Source organism: Meriones unguiculatus, chromosome 3 (assembly GCF_030254825.1).
Source record: "Meriones unguiculatus strain TT.TT164.6M chromosome 3, Bangor_MerUng_6.1, whole genome shotgun sequence".
Lineage (NCBI taxonomy): Eukaryota > Metazoa > Chordata > Mammalia > Rodentia > Muridae > Meriones > Meriones unguiculatus.
In genome coordinates, this window is record NC_083351.1 from 148,308,624 (window position 1) to 148,324,820 (window position 16,197).

A 16,197-nucleotide genomic window follows, 5' to 3' on the forward strand; every position below is an offset into this window, starting at 1 on the left:
AAATCTAAGGGCTGGAGATAGATAACTCTGGTTGAGAGCATTTGTTGTTCATCCAGAAATCACCAGTACCTCCAGCTCCAGAGAATATAACACAATTCTTTGGCCTCTGTGGGCATCCACCAATGTCTCTCTCATACACACCCATTTTTAAAAATTAACTCCATAACTATCAAATACAGGGAAAGGCCTGCTAGCAAGAATGCTAGCAAAAGTTAAGAGAAAGAGAAAGTGCTGGAAACACAGCTGAAGAACAACCTGGACATTCTGCAGAATAACTCTAGTCTCTGCAGCATGAAATTTAAACAGAACCCAATATAGCCTGCAACTGGTTAACACCCCAAGAGTTAGATTTTCAGAGCTGATGCCTATTTCTTTCTTGGCAGTGAACACAGCCCAATTAGGAACAGCAATCACTTACTTGTTCAAATGTAGTAAGTCTTTCCATTCCTCCTTTTTCCACTATAGCTAACTACAGAGTTTTCCTGACTTTGTTTAAAGGAGCCATAGTTTCCATTTAAATTAAGAATCCCAAAGCTACAATGACCTACAGGTCAATCTTCTCACAACACAGAGACTACCGCTATTTTAAATTCCTCACTATGGAAGAGGTTTAGAGGTCTGAATGTGAATTCCCTATGTGAAAGAGGTAGCATGATAGCAATTACAGACAAGAGCATCTACCTGCAAGCCCTCTATACTCAACATGTAATTCAAACAGAATTCTGAAAAGTGTGTATGTGAAACATAATTTTCCATCACAAAAAAAAACAGCTTATAATAGCTGTTATTTTCAATTATTTCAAAACTTTATACTGGGCACACTTATTCTTTAATTTTCAGAGAAGAATTCCATAAATTATTCATAAATTCTGTTTTCTAAAGCTGAACCTAAAGAATCTCTGGGTCTTTTTTTTTTTTCTCAACTTCTGTACAAGTACATAAACAAAAGAGGAAGACCCACCTTGTTGAGTTGCTTCTGAATAAATTTTGACAATGCATCTTAGAACAAAACTGTGGCTCAGAATGCAGGGCTTTGTTTTCTATCAAAGTGACACAGACAATAAAGTGCTTTTGCAGAAAGAGTACTCGTTAAAAGCAAACAAACAAAAAACCCAACCAAGTACAAGCAACCACACACACACAAACACACACACACACACACACACACACACACACACACACACACACACCAGTCCAAAGCTAGAGCATAGTTCAGTGGACAAATCCCAGCATGCACCATTCATTGGGTCAACCTCAGCAATGAAACAACAAAGCAGTCTTTCTGAAACAAATCCAAAAGAGACATAGGCAATCACACAACATATGGTGATGTTTCGCTCAACCATGGACCACATTCAGGATAGTGCCCCTATAAAATTTAATGAGCACCTAGTGACATTTTTGCAAAAGCATCTTTCACACATTTGTGATTCTGTGCTGCTAGTTAAAGGAACATGTAGTGCATGAAGTTATATACAGTACCTGATTCTTGATGCCACAGTAAACTGTTAGTGGTTTAATGTATGCACTATGGTCTACTTTTATTGTTTTAGACTATTGTCCTTATTTTTAATTTATTCTATATGAGGGGGGTGTTTCCACACCTGTGACATGGCACTCACATGGAGGTCAAAGGACACGTCAGCTTGTAGGAAACCGTTCTCCACTTGGACCATGTGGGATCTAACTAAGATGTCAGGCTTGGTGGCGAGCTCCTTTCCCACCTCCTTGACCCTCCTTTTAACAATATTCTGTTAAGTATTGAAAAAGCATAAGCTAGAATGCTCATGTTGCTGTTTGGCTTGACCTTCTCTAAGTCCTAACTTATCCCATCCTCAGATCTTGCTCTCAATATGTAAATTCAACATCTACCACCCATTCATTCATTCACTCATTTGTCTCAACTTCCAGGTACTAGTCCAGGTAATGGGACACACTGGTAAATAAAACTGACAAGTACCTCTATTATTTGGTCTCTCTACCAGAAAGTACTCTCTTTCTCTCTCTCTCTAATAGAGAAGAGAACAAAATAGAGCATAGCTAACTGTAATAGGAAAAGCAGTACTGAAAAAACGTACAAATGAGACAGCAAACACAAAGTGGTAAGATAGACAGAAAAGGACTCACTGAAAATGAAGAAAAACTTGGGGCAAGTGTTTGAAGAAAGAAGGGTCAAGGAGCAGAGAACGCCAGGAGCCAAGCACTTGAGACAGGACATTGTACATCCTATGCAAAGAATAGTAAGAAAGCCAGCTGAGCTGGAAAGGGGCAGATAAGGAGGTGAGAAAGAAAGGACCTAGACAGTCAGGTGGCTTGCAGCCTTACAATCCACTGCAAGTCCTTGGCTTTCACTGGGAAGGATAAAGAAAGAACAGGAGAAATGGGCACTGTAGTCTGAAGACTCAGCAGCAGTAGGCCAGAACCAGGTGGTGCACACAGCTCAAAAATCAGGTAGAGGCTGTAGAGGTTGCTGAAAGACAGGGGAATTAGAAAGAGTGGGGATTGGGGCCAAGAACAAAAACCCACTTCAATAAGAAAAAGGAGGCTGCCTCCTTCTTGCCAAAAATATTTCACATAATCCAGGGAAGGGTGGACAGGGGCGGCAACACCAAGCTGTACTGTATTTACGTTCTAGACTTCTCATTTGCATTGGCAGGAACTTCAATGGTTATAATTGCAAACAGCCTATTATGAAAATTGTATTAACAATAAATTTTTATTATAAAGGCTTATATCATACTTAGAAACTTGCTTTTTTAGTACCATTCCATTGCAGGCACATTTGTTGCCAAGTACCCATCTGTTCTGCATTTTATGCTCACCCTCCTCTCATTGGGAAGCTTCTGGACGCTGTCAGGGGTAGTGGTAGTTATTGCTATTGTGACAGACAGATGGTGCGTGCTAGGAAAACTGTGACTTATTTCAATTCCTCCTTTGTGGACAAATCATTCAATGTAACTACTTCATCCGCCCACACAATTAAAACAATGCTACCATTTTTCTCCCAATTATTCCTTATACTTTCTCAGTATATATTTCTGTGTCTTTTACAATGCACTTCAATTGTCATTATTTCTCCAGCCCTGCCCTCACTAAAGCTTTATGCTTTACTCAGACCCCTCTACAACTCATCTTTGACATTTGGGGTCACACTGTCATCTTTGGATGATACTCAAAACTCATTTTCTGTAATATTCATTTATAGTCTAATGAGAAAAAGAAAAGAGCACCGGTGAAAGCCAAGACATAGGCTAAGGATGTGCTCAGAGGTAGAGCTAGGTCATAGCAGAAGCTTACATAGAAGGCTGTCTGTTTAAAATGCAAGAAGAGGCTTAGAAATCATCTAGAGTAAAGCCCTCGTTGTATAGATGAAATAATAAGCATGGTTTTGGTTGTGAGTGCCTAAAAACGGTGATTCAATTTAGCTTAAACAATGAAGAAATATATTTTACAACAAAATTTGAGACTCAAAGAGTGTGTGGGAATCCAAGGGCTGCTCTTCTTTACATCAATCCTAGTCACTAGCCTTCCCTGCTACAGTAGTTTGAGGAGTCCTAGGAGCTTATGGTCCTTGTCCGAATTACACTTCTACAAAAGAGGCCTGGGGTGATGTAAGCACTGACTCAGAGCCAGACCACCACCACTCTAACTGCATATGACACCTTAAGGCACATGATTTGAATGGGGAGGATAGAATCTATCTCACAAACTTGAGAAACATAAATGAGCTGACATATTTTCCATATTCAGAAGCTAAATGACAAATCCTCTTAAGTGTGTTCTATTAACAAAGGGCATCTGCTGTCTTGTCTCTGGAGAACTACCTCCCTGCCATGCCACATGATCTCAGCATATTTCTAATGTAGTATGAATAGCTCCCAACTGCCACTGGGCAAAAGAGGGACAAATGGCAATATAGGCCCATCCACCAGTTTAGTTTCTGGAAACTAAAGCCTAAGCAGAATAACTAAAATACAGAAAGCAGTTAAGACCCATTCTCTCTGACGTCAAGGCCTTGAAGAAGCTTTTCCTAAATTTTCTCTCCCTGCACTCCAATTATTTGTACTTTCAAAACTTTGATCAACATTTTTTCTTTGATTTTATGATCTATTAAACACCTTTTAACAACCCCTTCTTTTATTAAAATATGGTAATATTTTTTTTGTTATTCTATAAAAATTATCACTAACAAAAAAGACTCCTAAGATTAAATAATGAAGTGACTTTGTATCTTACTGAGTCCCTGAGTCTGGTCAGGAACCAGGCTCAGCCCCATATGGACAGCACAGAAGGGAAGATGGTGGCTCTGAACTCAGACATACTGACTGCATGTCTAGCTCCACATCTATGTAATCTACTGTTTCTTTACCTCCATTGTTGAACCTGAAAAATAGGGAAACCTGCCTCATTGATTTCCTATAAAACTTAAAACAACTTCCCAACTACAAAATGCTTGTGGACCTTGTAATGGAAGCTTTAGTTTTTGTTTTAATGTGGGATTTAAGTTGGGCCTTAGTTTGTCCACAACTGATAACTGCCTCCTGTGGGCTTTGCATGCTGGTAACAGCCTGCCTTGTGCAGCAGGAGAGGGGCATGGTTTAGGACTCTGTGGGATATAAATATAAGGGCCCAGAAAGAGAAGGTGCAACAGTTTGGAGAAACCAGAGACTGATGGTGTGGTAGTGCAGAGGAGACAGAGCGCAGCGGCTGGAGGAAACTGCTCCCTGCGTTTGCTATGGACGGAGACTGGCATAGCCCCCAAAGAACCCATCTACCCATAGCAGCTGGGAGAAGAAAAGGGGTCTGCTTCTCTCTCCCCACTAATGTCTAACCTAGGACTAAAGGGTTGGTGGAAGGCAGGTAGAGGCGTAAATACCCCAAATAAAACAAGTGCAACAGGACCTCATTTCCACACTTCCAGACACAAGGCATTGTATCGATGAGATCAACCTGATCACATTTACCTTATGCCTGTCTGAAGGATTGCTCACCGGTGGCAGTTCCCATCATGTCTATACTTTTCTTATTGTGCAAAACTCACGACTTCACTACCACAACAAAAGCGTTTCATGAAGACAGAAATGCTGGTTGATCTTCTTTCCTCTCCTCATATTTCTTAGTTCACAGAAAGACCTTAACTGTTAGCTTCCAATGACCCTCCAATCACAAGGATCTTGGAAAGAGCTGCAAGCTCTTACTCTAGTTCCTCATTATTTATATAAACACAGAGAGAAGACAAAGTCCCGAACTTTCCATTTTTCTTCCCACACCAAGCAACAGCAAAAAAAGCTGAAAACTTCAGATGCTACAAATTAATTCAAAATGATAGCAAATTCCAAATTTATTATCATTTCAATTTGAAACTATAATGCTAAAATATCCTATTTTGTTTAAAAATACAAAATTGATAAGAAAAATAAATACTCTTATTTCATTACTAATATATTTAAAAAAATAATCCAGGGGCTGAGAGCTGGTTAAGAGCACTGGTTGCTTTTGCAGACCTACGTTTGATGCCAGCACCCATATGGTGTTCACAACTGTCTGTAACTCTGGTCTTAAGAGATCTGACACCTTCTAACATCCATGGGCATCAGAAATGGTACGACGACAGTCATTCAGGCAAAACACTCATACACATAAAGATAGATAGATAGATAGATAGATAGATAGATAGATAGATAGATAAGATAAGATAGACAGACATAAAAATAATTTGTCCAAGAATAAAGAAGAAAGTTGAAAAGGTGTGACAACATATGTTTTTTATTATCATGTCTAAAGAAAAGTTCTTTTTTTTTTTGAAGCACTACATGACTTAATGTACATATTTTTTTCTTTGTTTAATTTCTTTAAATGTGTAGAAAAAAATATACCTAGAAACAAAAGCCTACCCTATGCCAAAAGCATAATGTTTGCATATAAAATATGGCACTGACTCATAGTTATATGGGTCACATTTAGTCGTCTGAGAAAGCCAATTATGAAGAGAAACTGTGGAATCCTAGACTTCATTCCTACAAAACTATCTATCAAATGGGGATCCATAAATGGAGATCGCATCCCATCCAAAGATCTTCTAGGTCTGTGTGATCCAGCTGGAATACAAACACACCTTTAATCCAGGAGACAGATGCAAGCAGATCTGAATTCAAGGCCAGCCTAGTATAAAGCAGGTAAAGAAAAGCCTTTAATACCAAACAATGAAGGTAAAGTTTAGTCTTTCGAGGAAACACCCATGTTTGAAAGTGATGTCTAATTGAGTGGCAGAAACAGCAATGAATCAGAAAGACCTGACAAAATAGGATGCATGCCCAACTATCAGGATAAGAGAGAGGAAATGGAGCTACTGAAGGGACAATGAGAGAAAGAGAGAGATGAGGTAGTTTTTCACTGGAACAGTAATAGAGAGACAGGTTGCAGAGATACAACTCAGGTGAAGACTCACCTGAGACTCAACATCAGCGACTCACTTCTCTGATGTTGGTAAAGGCTTAAAATACCAACTGCCGGCACGCCTATAAAATCCCATACTCTTGGGCTCACTATGTTTACTGAGTATGATTATTTATATATTTAAAGGTGGTATTTTTCCTAACTATTATCCATTATGAATTTTTGTACTGAGTAGTGTTTTATTTCTTTATTCTTTCTTTCTTATTTTAAAAACAGAATCTCACATAGCCCCAAATGGCCTTGAACTGGTAACTAGCCAAAAATGATCTTGAACACCTGATTTTTCTGCCTTCATCTTCCAAGTGTTGGGATAACAGATTCATTTCTTTTCAAAAGAGATACTCAGTCTTAGTTTAAAAAAACAAAGGGGGGGGGTGGAAGAATGAGAGAAAAACAAAACAAAGTCATGTCTTACTTAGATTGTGCTAGGCAGCCTGGTGCAATCACGTTCTGGTTTTCCTCCACAGATTGGACAGCAGTGAGCTCTGCCATGTTGACTATCACATCATTGGTGTGACCTGGAAGCTGCGGGAGCACTGAAATGATCTTCTCTACTAAGTTGTCTCCATGATGTCCAACCGCTCCTGTTTAACCACACAAGCAAATGTAAACTCAAAGAGGACAGGAAAACGTTAGCTGGATGCATGCTTACGAATGTTCATTCTGCCAAAAGTTAACAGACACTCAATAACACCAACTTAGAATTTTCCTCTTTGTCAAATAAATCATGTTCTCAATTATCTAGGAAATGTATGCCTCATGGATTGAATGTAATGCTCATGAAGACAGGCTTCTCACCTGCTCCAGAAACTATTGTGCCTCCAGCCCCTAGTCCAGCAAGCAGACACAGCAGCACCAATAACTCCTGTGTATAATATCAGTATGCAGTCGACTGATGAGCTACTGTCACAGGTGCTGCTATCCTGAAATTCTGAAGCTGAAAATCTATTTTTTTTTTTTTTTGATGATGATGAATGCACAATGACCAGAAAAAACTTAGGGGACAGGTAAGAGTAAAAAATTTCCTGCCACTTCAACTCCGTGATGACAAGAGCGAACTTATTCTAGTTCACCTGGTATCCTCCAGCTCCAGCATAGAAAGTTAACTAGTAGGCTCTCACTAAATATTGTTGAAGGAGGAGAAGAGTAAGTGGACACATGGCATCAGCCTACAACGAAACAACATTCGCCAACATTTACTGAATGCTTTCTGTAGACCAAGCATCGCTCCAAGATCTGTAGTTATACACACCAGTTCCAGGGATAATGGATGAGCGATGGGCTGCAGACAGAGATTTACAGTACTGCATAAAACTGAGTGGTGGCAGCCCAGGCCTGTAATCCTTGTGCTTGGGAGGTGGACGCAGGGCAATGCTTGGTCTATGAAATTAACTTGTATCTCTAAAATCTATCACTGCTTGGATGGCATCACTCCAACCATGGGTGGGACTCAGCCAAGCTACAAGTCTGCTTCACTTCCTGTCTACTCACATGTTGCTTCCCAATGCCTCTCTGTCTGAGTTTTGCCATGTCGTACAGAGGAACTACTTAGAAAGGCCAAATCCAGAATCCAAAAAAATCATCATCATCATCATCGTCATCATCATCATCCTTACTCACTGCAACTACTACATACGCAGGGCTCATGATGGACCGTGTACCAAATTCCAAGCCCTGAATTTATAATGTATCATTAATTGTGGCAACAAATCTTTAAGTGTGAATCATTATGTTCAGTCACACCATAAAGATTCCACTTAAGTAGCCTTCTTGAAATCCAGTAAACAATTTATTAATTACACTATAATGGCTATTCTGAAATTAACTAAAATCCAAAAATAGGGGGTGCACCTGTGAGAGATTTTTGCTCAGTATGAAATAAGTAGATCCATTTCTAATCCAGATCTTTGAAATAGGTAGACACAGGCCTTTAATCCAGATTGAGGTGGGAAGACACACCTCTAATCTGGGTCATACCTTCTGCTGGAAGCCTGTATAAGTACATAGAAGAAGGAAGATTTTGCTCTTTGCCTGCTTGCCCTTACCTTGCTAGTAAATCCATTTCTTCACTGGCATTAGAGCCTACTTCAGGATTCCAGCATATACTAAAGACCAGCTTAGATAAGCAGCTTTGTGGACTGAGCAACTTCTGGATTTTTGGACTTTCCATCCATAGCCAGCCATTGTTGGGTTAGCTGGACCTCAGTCTGTAAGCCATTCTAATAAATCCCCTTTCTATACATAGAGAGATATTCGCTCTATGCATTCTGTTGCTGCAGAGAACCCTGACTAATACACAAAGTAATATTTCAAGCCAGGTGATTGGGTTAAGGAAAAAGAAACCGTCAGGCCCCACAAGAGTGAACTGCAGCAGAGCTGATGTGTGTCAGGTAATTTTGATGTTAAAGAAGAGCATTCTTGTAGTGCCAGAAGATTACACTTCGTTAGGAGAATAACCAGGTCCTACTCACGCTGTCTGTGATTTGTGGATGTCTTGGCACTCAGACTTGGAGCTGTTTGTTGAATACCAAATGCATGCAGGAACCAGAAGAAAACCACTATTCAGAGCACAGTCAGAAGAGTAAGTGAATTTTATCTTTACACTAAGTTTTACACTAGGTAGAGATAGTGGGATGTTACAATGTATCACAACTATCTTCCTTTCATCATCTCCCTTTCCCTCCTCACTAAATTAAAACTTTTTGTTGTTGGTTGGTTGGTTGGTTTTCAGGGTTTCTCTGTGTAACTTTGGCTGTCCTGGACTCACTTTACTGAGCAGGCTGGACTCAAACTCACAGTGATCTGCCTGCCTATGCCTCCCTCAGGGCTGGGATTAAAGGTGTGCACCACCACACCTGACTTAAATAATAACTTCTATACATCTCCGCTTATCACCAGAATAACTTTTCTTTGATCCTGATGCATAAATTCTGATCTTGTCCCCCAAATTTTTCTTATTCATTCTGTCATCCATAGTTATTTGGCACAAACCCTGTCTGTATGTCTGTGAGTATGGCATCTGGCTGCTGCTTGTTGCTCCATCCTATCCAAAACAGCATCATCTTTGAAAAACTATGATTCACTAAAGTCCCTGCAAATTAAAACTGATGGTATGCCTCTCAAAACTCTCAAAATAAAATAAGTCAGATCTGAAATGGCTGTTATTTTCATACAGCCAAAGTAGCATTTGTTTTATTAAAATATTATATACTAACAACCCAAATGCTTAGAGAAATGCCTTTTTTTGTGTGTATATGTGTGCACTTATACATATATTCATATGATTGTGTATGTGTGAGAGAGTTTGTGTGATCTTATTATGTAGCCCAGGCTAGCCTTGGGCTAACAATTCTCTTGTCTCAGCCTCCCAAGTACTGGGATTGTATGCACGTGGCAATGTCCTCACACAGAAATAATTTTTGATTTGTTTTTTCAACCTGTGATATCTGTATTAAAGCAGTTCTCTAAATCATATTTTAATTATCTTCTAGAATTTCAAAACTTTCTATGGTGAATACATATCCTTTCAATAATAACTAAAAATACAATTTATTCTCCCTCATCTTCCCATGCTTGCTTACTCTTCCTCTCTCCTTCATCCCTCTCCCTCTCTCTTTCTCTCTTGCATGTGCATGTAACTGCAAGTACTGTATATATTTTTTACCCTCAAAGTTATCAACTGTCTCATAAGGGAAAGAATCTCTTTATCTTAGTCATCACTGTCTCACTAGGACCTGCAACAATGCAGAACACGGTGGACATCAAATAAATGTTTACTGAAAAACTGGAAGGTGATACTATTTTCAAGAAGGTAACAGCAAAATGATGAGAAAACTGTCTAGATTATAAACTTGATATTAACTATACTTGACCAAGCATGATGACACACATAAACAATCCCAGACCTTGGAGATGGAGGCAAGAAGATCAGAGTTCAAGGTCATTTTCAGTTACATAACAACTTCAAGTCCATATGAGACCTAGTAAAACAGATCACACACATTTTTCTATTATTTTTGAAACTTCCAATTTCTCATATAAGCACATAAATCATCTAATGGTAAATTATCAAGAATAGCCTCCAAAATATTACTAGTTTATCATATAAATTATATGTAAATTAACATCTAAATCATATACTAGAAGTATATTTTCTTTTGCTTCCTATGCAAAATACCTGCAGAGTAATTTAAATTGAAATCCAAATCACTACATTCATTCCAAAAATTTTCAAATCATTTCTTGATCTTTAGATCTTTTGTTGGCTGCAGCTCTTACTAGTTATACCCCAATCTAAGCCACAACTTAATTTAGAAAACCTCAACAAATTCTGGTAACCATTACTTCATTACATCAACAGGCCAGACCTCCCCAGATCCCCAAGCTTGTTGTATACAAAAGGACAAATCAGTAAAATGTCTGAGCCTGTAAGTATGATCCTGGATGCCAGGGTCTAGGCCAAATACCAAACAGACCCATGCCAAAAATGACTTCCATAACATTAATATATCACACCCACTCCATCTCAGTACTCTCAACACCTCTGGAAGCTATACCATCTACACCAAACAGCCACAGGCAGCCATTCATTTCCCAGTATTAAGTAACTTATTATGGTCTGAACAAGTAGTAACTTCCTTTTATTCAGTAGTGCAGATTTTAACATTCAAACAATATAACTTGCAGTACAAGTTTTTTTTTTAAAGATTTATTTATACATATACAATGTTCTGCCTGCATGTACACCTGCAGATCAGAAGAGGGCACCAGATCTTATCATAGAGGGTTATGAGCCACCATGCGGTTGCTGGGAATTGAACTCAGGACCTCTGTAAGAGCAGGCAATACTCTTAACCTCTATATTCAAACATCTTTGTAGCAAATGAAACCTGAAGATGACCATATGCAAGGTTATTTGGGTGGTTACTCAAAAGAAAAATACTTGCATTTATAAGCTATTGGGGTCCAGGAACAAACCAATCTAAATTACAATCTACCCTACAAAGTCTACTTGACCTTTTCTAAAAGAAAGCATGACATAATTTTAAAATGAAAAAGAGGCAGCAAGGTGCTTAGTGGGAAATGGTGCTTGCCACAAAATCTAATAATCCAACTTCATTCCTGAAACTCACATAGTTAAAGTGAAGAACTGACTCCTGCAGGGTGTAGAAATTTCTTGGCTTACATTATGCCAAAAGAGGATTATTTTCAGATAGGACACAAATCAGTCTTGGACTCCCACACCAGAGGACAGGCAAGCAAAGGATGTCCCAGAGAATAATCTTTTATCCTACTCTGGTTTTATCACCTCACTAGATCATCCACCTATCATCTCATACATGTGGCCTTGCCCATTTGGGAGATACTCTCTAAAGTTGTAGAAACTCATTCCCTGGGAAGATGGAAACATCTACTCCCTCCATATAAAAGCACCAGTGACAAACCAAGGGATGATTGCACCAACCCAACTTGAGAAACCAATGACTTCGTTGGGCTTCCTAACAGAGCATGAGTTGGGGGTTAATGAGAGAAGCATGAGTGCCCCAAAACTACCCCACCACCAAAAATCTCACTCCAGCATAGATGATGACTTCCCCATAGCTACACAGATGAAGTACTTACCCCCTTCAGTAAACCTTCCACACTAGACACAGCCTAGCACATCCCAAGTTTCCTTACAGAGAGGGCAGATTTACATATAATCTGCCAGGAGGTGCCAGAGTCTCCTCCAATTTCTATGGAAGAAACATCAACAGTCAGCAAGCTCCACCCAACTTACAGGCCTCTTTTAAGTAACACAGCTGCTCAGATAAAGACATGGGAGTTATACTTGGAGGGTAGCACTCTACAATGCCCCACTTACCCACACTCAGACTCCCAGCCCTGCACCCTGGCCTCTCTGTAGGACACTGACCTTGCTCACCTCCACCAAAACACTCTTCACTGAATATTTGAGAAGGTGAGGAGGAAGCATGGTCCTTGCAATCTGAATGTACTTGATAAATAGTTCAATAACTTTTGACGTCTGTGTCTCACCACAACTTACAGTCTCAGCACTCTCTTGGGATTCATACTGCAACAGTTATCATAGGCCTTTGACAGAAGGCCTGAAATTGTCTTTTTTATTTGTTGCCTTGAATCTACACAAAGAAACCTATTTGTTTCCTTTCAACATTTTCTCAGGTCCTTAAAATATCTCCAATTCACTAGGTATGATGGTGCCCACCTTTAAGTCCAGCACTAGGGAGGCAGAGGCAAGAGAATCTCTGTGAGTTCGAAGCCAGCCTGATTTACAAATTGTGTTCCAAAACAGTCAGGGCTGTTACACAGAGAAAACCTGTCTCAAAAAAAAAAAAGGCCCCAGCCCATATTTTGCTGCTTTCACTACTAGTTTAAAGGACACTGTACAAGGAAGCCAACCAATGGAAGTATCTTTAAGATATTTAGAGATTTTAGGTATAAATAGGCCTTTAATCCCAGCAATCATGAGCATTAGGTAGGCAGATAATATGAGGCTGTCTCATTTGGACAAAAGATGAACTTGGAAATTAATAAAAATACATGGAAATATTGATATAATACTGTCATAAATGGCTACTACTTACCATTTGTGTGGTTTGTTTGTTTTGTTTGTTTGTTTTCTTTTCTTTTGGGGAAGGACAAATTCTGAGCCTTAATTTTATTCTTAAAGTAATGACTCACCTAACTTGTAAAAAGATCAAATAAGACAATGTAAATGTAGTTTTTAATCCATGAAATAATTGCATAATTATGGTTAATTGATATCATTTCTTTTCTAAGCCTTACTGTGTGGCTTCAGCATTCCACTCACACAATGGTACTTACAGAATATCCATGGGGAATGGCCAACGGTGCAACTTAAATAACTCAGAAGCAATTAGAAAAAGTGTGTTAAACTTAATAACTGTCCAGTACCCAGTAACCTTTAATCCATTCATCCACCCCGTCATTCAACAAATGCTTATTTCCAGGCTAGTGGATGCCTGCAATCCTTGGACTTAAGAGGCAGAGGGAACAAATTCAAGATGAGCCTTGGACACATGGTGAGTTCAAAGCCAACAGGAGCTACTTTGTGAGACCCTGTCTCATAAAGCCAAGGCCCAAAGATGCAGCTTAGTAGTAGGGCATTTGCCTAGCATGCAAAAGGCCCTAAGTTCAATACTACCCATCAGTCAACAAACAAATATTGACAACATATTGTTTTCAAGTGACTCCTCCAACCACTAGGAAAGATATAGGAAAGTAGAACACACACACACACACACACTCACAAGCTTCTACGCCATTCTCATGAAAGGAAAGGACAGGAAGCAACCAATTATTAGTTCTGGGTAGTGGTCAACATGATGTTGCACAGGCAGGACAGGGAGTAAAGAAAGTAGTCGGGGAAGGTCTCTCCGGGAAGTGAAGAAAAAAGTCATATGGATAACTGAGCGAACATTCCACTGACTGGGACAAGGTTGGTGTGTGTGAGGTACTGTGTGGGAAGAGACAATCCTGGAAAGACATGCATGACCTTGAATACTGCTGGTTAATCTTTGTTGACTTGACACAAACTATAGTTGTTTGGGAAGAGGGAAATCCCAATTAAGGAACGGCCTCCATCGGACTGTCCCATTGGCATTTTTGTGGTGCATTTTCTTGATTAATGATTGATAGCAAGGACCCCACCCACTGCAGGCAGTGCCACCCCTGGGCAGGTCCTGGGTTGTACAAAACAGCAAGTCCAGTCAGAGCGTTGCTCCAAGGTCTCTGCTGCAGGTTCCTGCTTGGTTGCTGCAGTGACTTCCCTGGAAGTCTAAGCCAAATAAATCCTTCCTCACCAAGTCATCTTAGGTCTTGATGTGTACTATAGCAACTGAAATCAAACTAGAACACATGGATACTATAACGGGAGGACACAGCAAAAAAAAAAAAAAGCATGATGAATTTATGGCTAAGATCACACAGTAAAATCACCGAATGCTTACTCTCTATCTTTTGTTCTTTTTATGTTTGCAAACATACGTTTGCTGAAATGTTTACCCTTGCATGTGCTTGTAGAAGGCAGAGGTGGACAACACGTGTCTTTTTCTATGGTGCGCCATCTTATTTATTTATTTAGTGACAGTCTCTTGCTGATCCCGGAGCTCACTGGTTGCCGAGACCTGCCTCTCTATAGCAACAATCATCACCACGGACCAGCATTGCAGTTAGGGATGCATGCCCTCACACCCAGACCATCACACCCAGCTGTTACGTGTGCCCTTAGAATCCAGACTCAGGTCCTCGTACTTGTGTAGCGAGCACTTTACCCACTGAACCAGCTCCCTATCCTTTGAAGTCACTTTTACTCCTTGCTTTACTCTACTGTAGTAGACACTATTCTGAGCTTCAGGGAGAAGAGGGGAGTGCTGTGACTCATCCATGGATTTGGTAACACAGACATCACTGGGGAAACCAGGATCTTGGAAGTATTGAAAACTAAAAGCCATACAAAAATGAAAGTCAAGAAAAAAAAAACTGACATAGGTGATTGTGGAAACAGCAAGTATAAACAACTGTCTCAAGTCTGCTACAATATGAAGCCAAATAAAATAGAAATGGAAGTTGGGTGATCATGGGGTATCAAGAAAGGACATGCTGCATTCTCTCTGTATGCCAAAGATGAACATCTGGAAGAAGGGGGAAGTGTTCTACATAGAGGTACTCAGCAGAAGTAAATGCGTGAGAAGTGATAAGAGAAAACACTGAGCTAGTCTACAAGGTAAAAATGTCAGGAGGGATGGAGTGTTCCTTCTTAATCTGAAGGAAAGAAACATGTCCACAATGTGTAGGAGATTTGGTGACGGGAGATACTGATAACAGTTTTTGATTGTTCTCACTGACCTTGAGTAGCATGAACATACTGAATTATATCTACTTAACTATAGAGCAAAGTTGACCTCTGAAAATAAATTCTCACATAATGTGTCAAAAAGCATTTTTCTTCACCTATTTTAAGGTTAAAGTTATTCCTTGACACATAAATAATTAATACATTGCTGCAATTTGAAATTACTACACAAACCTCAACTTAATGAAAGCTAAAAATAAATCAATACACATTTAAAGATATTTTTCTACAATTCTTTTTATATCTTCTTACATGTGAGTAAGATCAGTTTCACTTTTTTAAAAAAAAATACAATTACCTATTTATTTATACATTTTGGTGGTTCATGTGCAAACCACGGGGTGTATGTGGAAAACAGAGAACAAGTGGAGGAAGTCAGTTCTCTCCTTTTACCACGCCCATCACAGAGAACGAACAAAGGCCAGCCCCCCTGGGATAGTGGTTCTATAATCAAGAAGGTTGATAAAGCCATATGGAGCAAGCCAATAGGCAGCATCCCTCCTTGACCTCTGCATCTGCTCCTACCTCCAGGTTCTTGCCGTATTTGAGTTCTGTCCTGACTTCCTTCAGTGATGCCATGCTGTGGAACTGTAACCCAAATAAACCCTGTCCTTTCCAAGTGTTTTTTGGCTATGATGTTTCATTAGAGCAATAGAACCCCTAACTAAGACAATGGATACCTGGAAGTGTCTAAGAGTCTCAGGTGGTGGCAATTTCCTCCATATCAAGGTTATCTCATTTTTCCGTCTCTTGCACCAAGTGCAGTTGCTTTTTAAAAAGCAGTAATACATACTAAAGCGGTTATTAGCCCAGTTAGAGCATTTAACAAACTATAATCTACTTTG

The 16,197-nt window shown here is 39.5% G+C and overlaps 1 protein-coding gene across 1 annotated transcript in view; it reads right to left on the reverse strand.

Annotated features, from left to right (window-relative positions):
* Scfd2 (sec1 family domain containing 2) overlaps positions 1–16,197 on the reverse strand; it is a 307,046-nt gene that overhangs the window by 289,696 nt on the left and 1,153 nt on the right. The window contains exon 2 of the mRNA XM_060380761.1: positions 6,872–7,040. Coding sequence (XP_060236744.1) covers positions 6,872–7,040 — 169 coding nt within the window. The remainder of the gene's footprint in view (positions 1–6,871; positions 7,041–16,197) is intronic.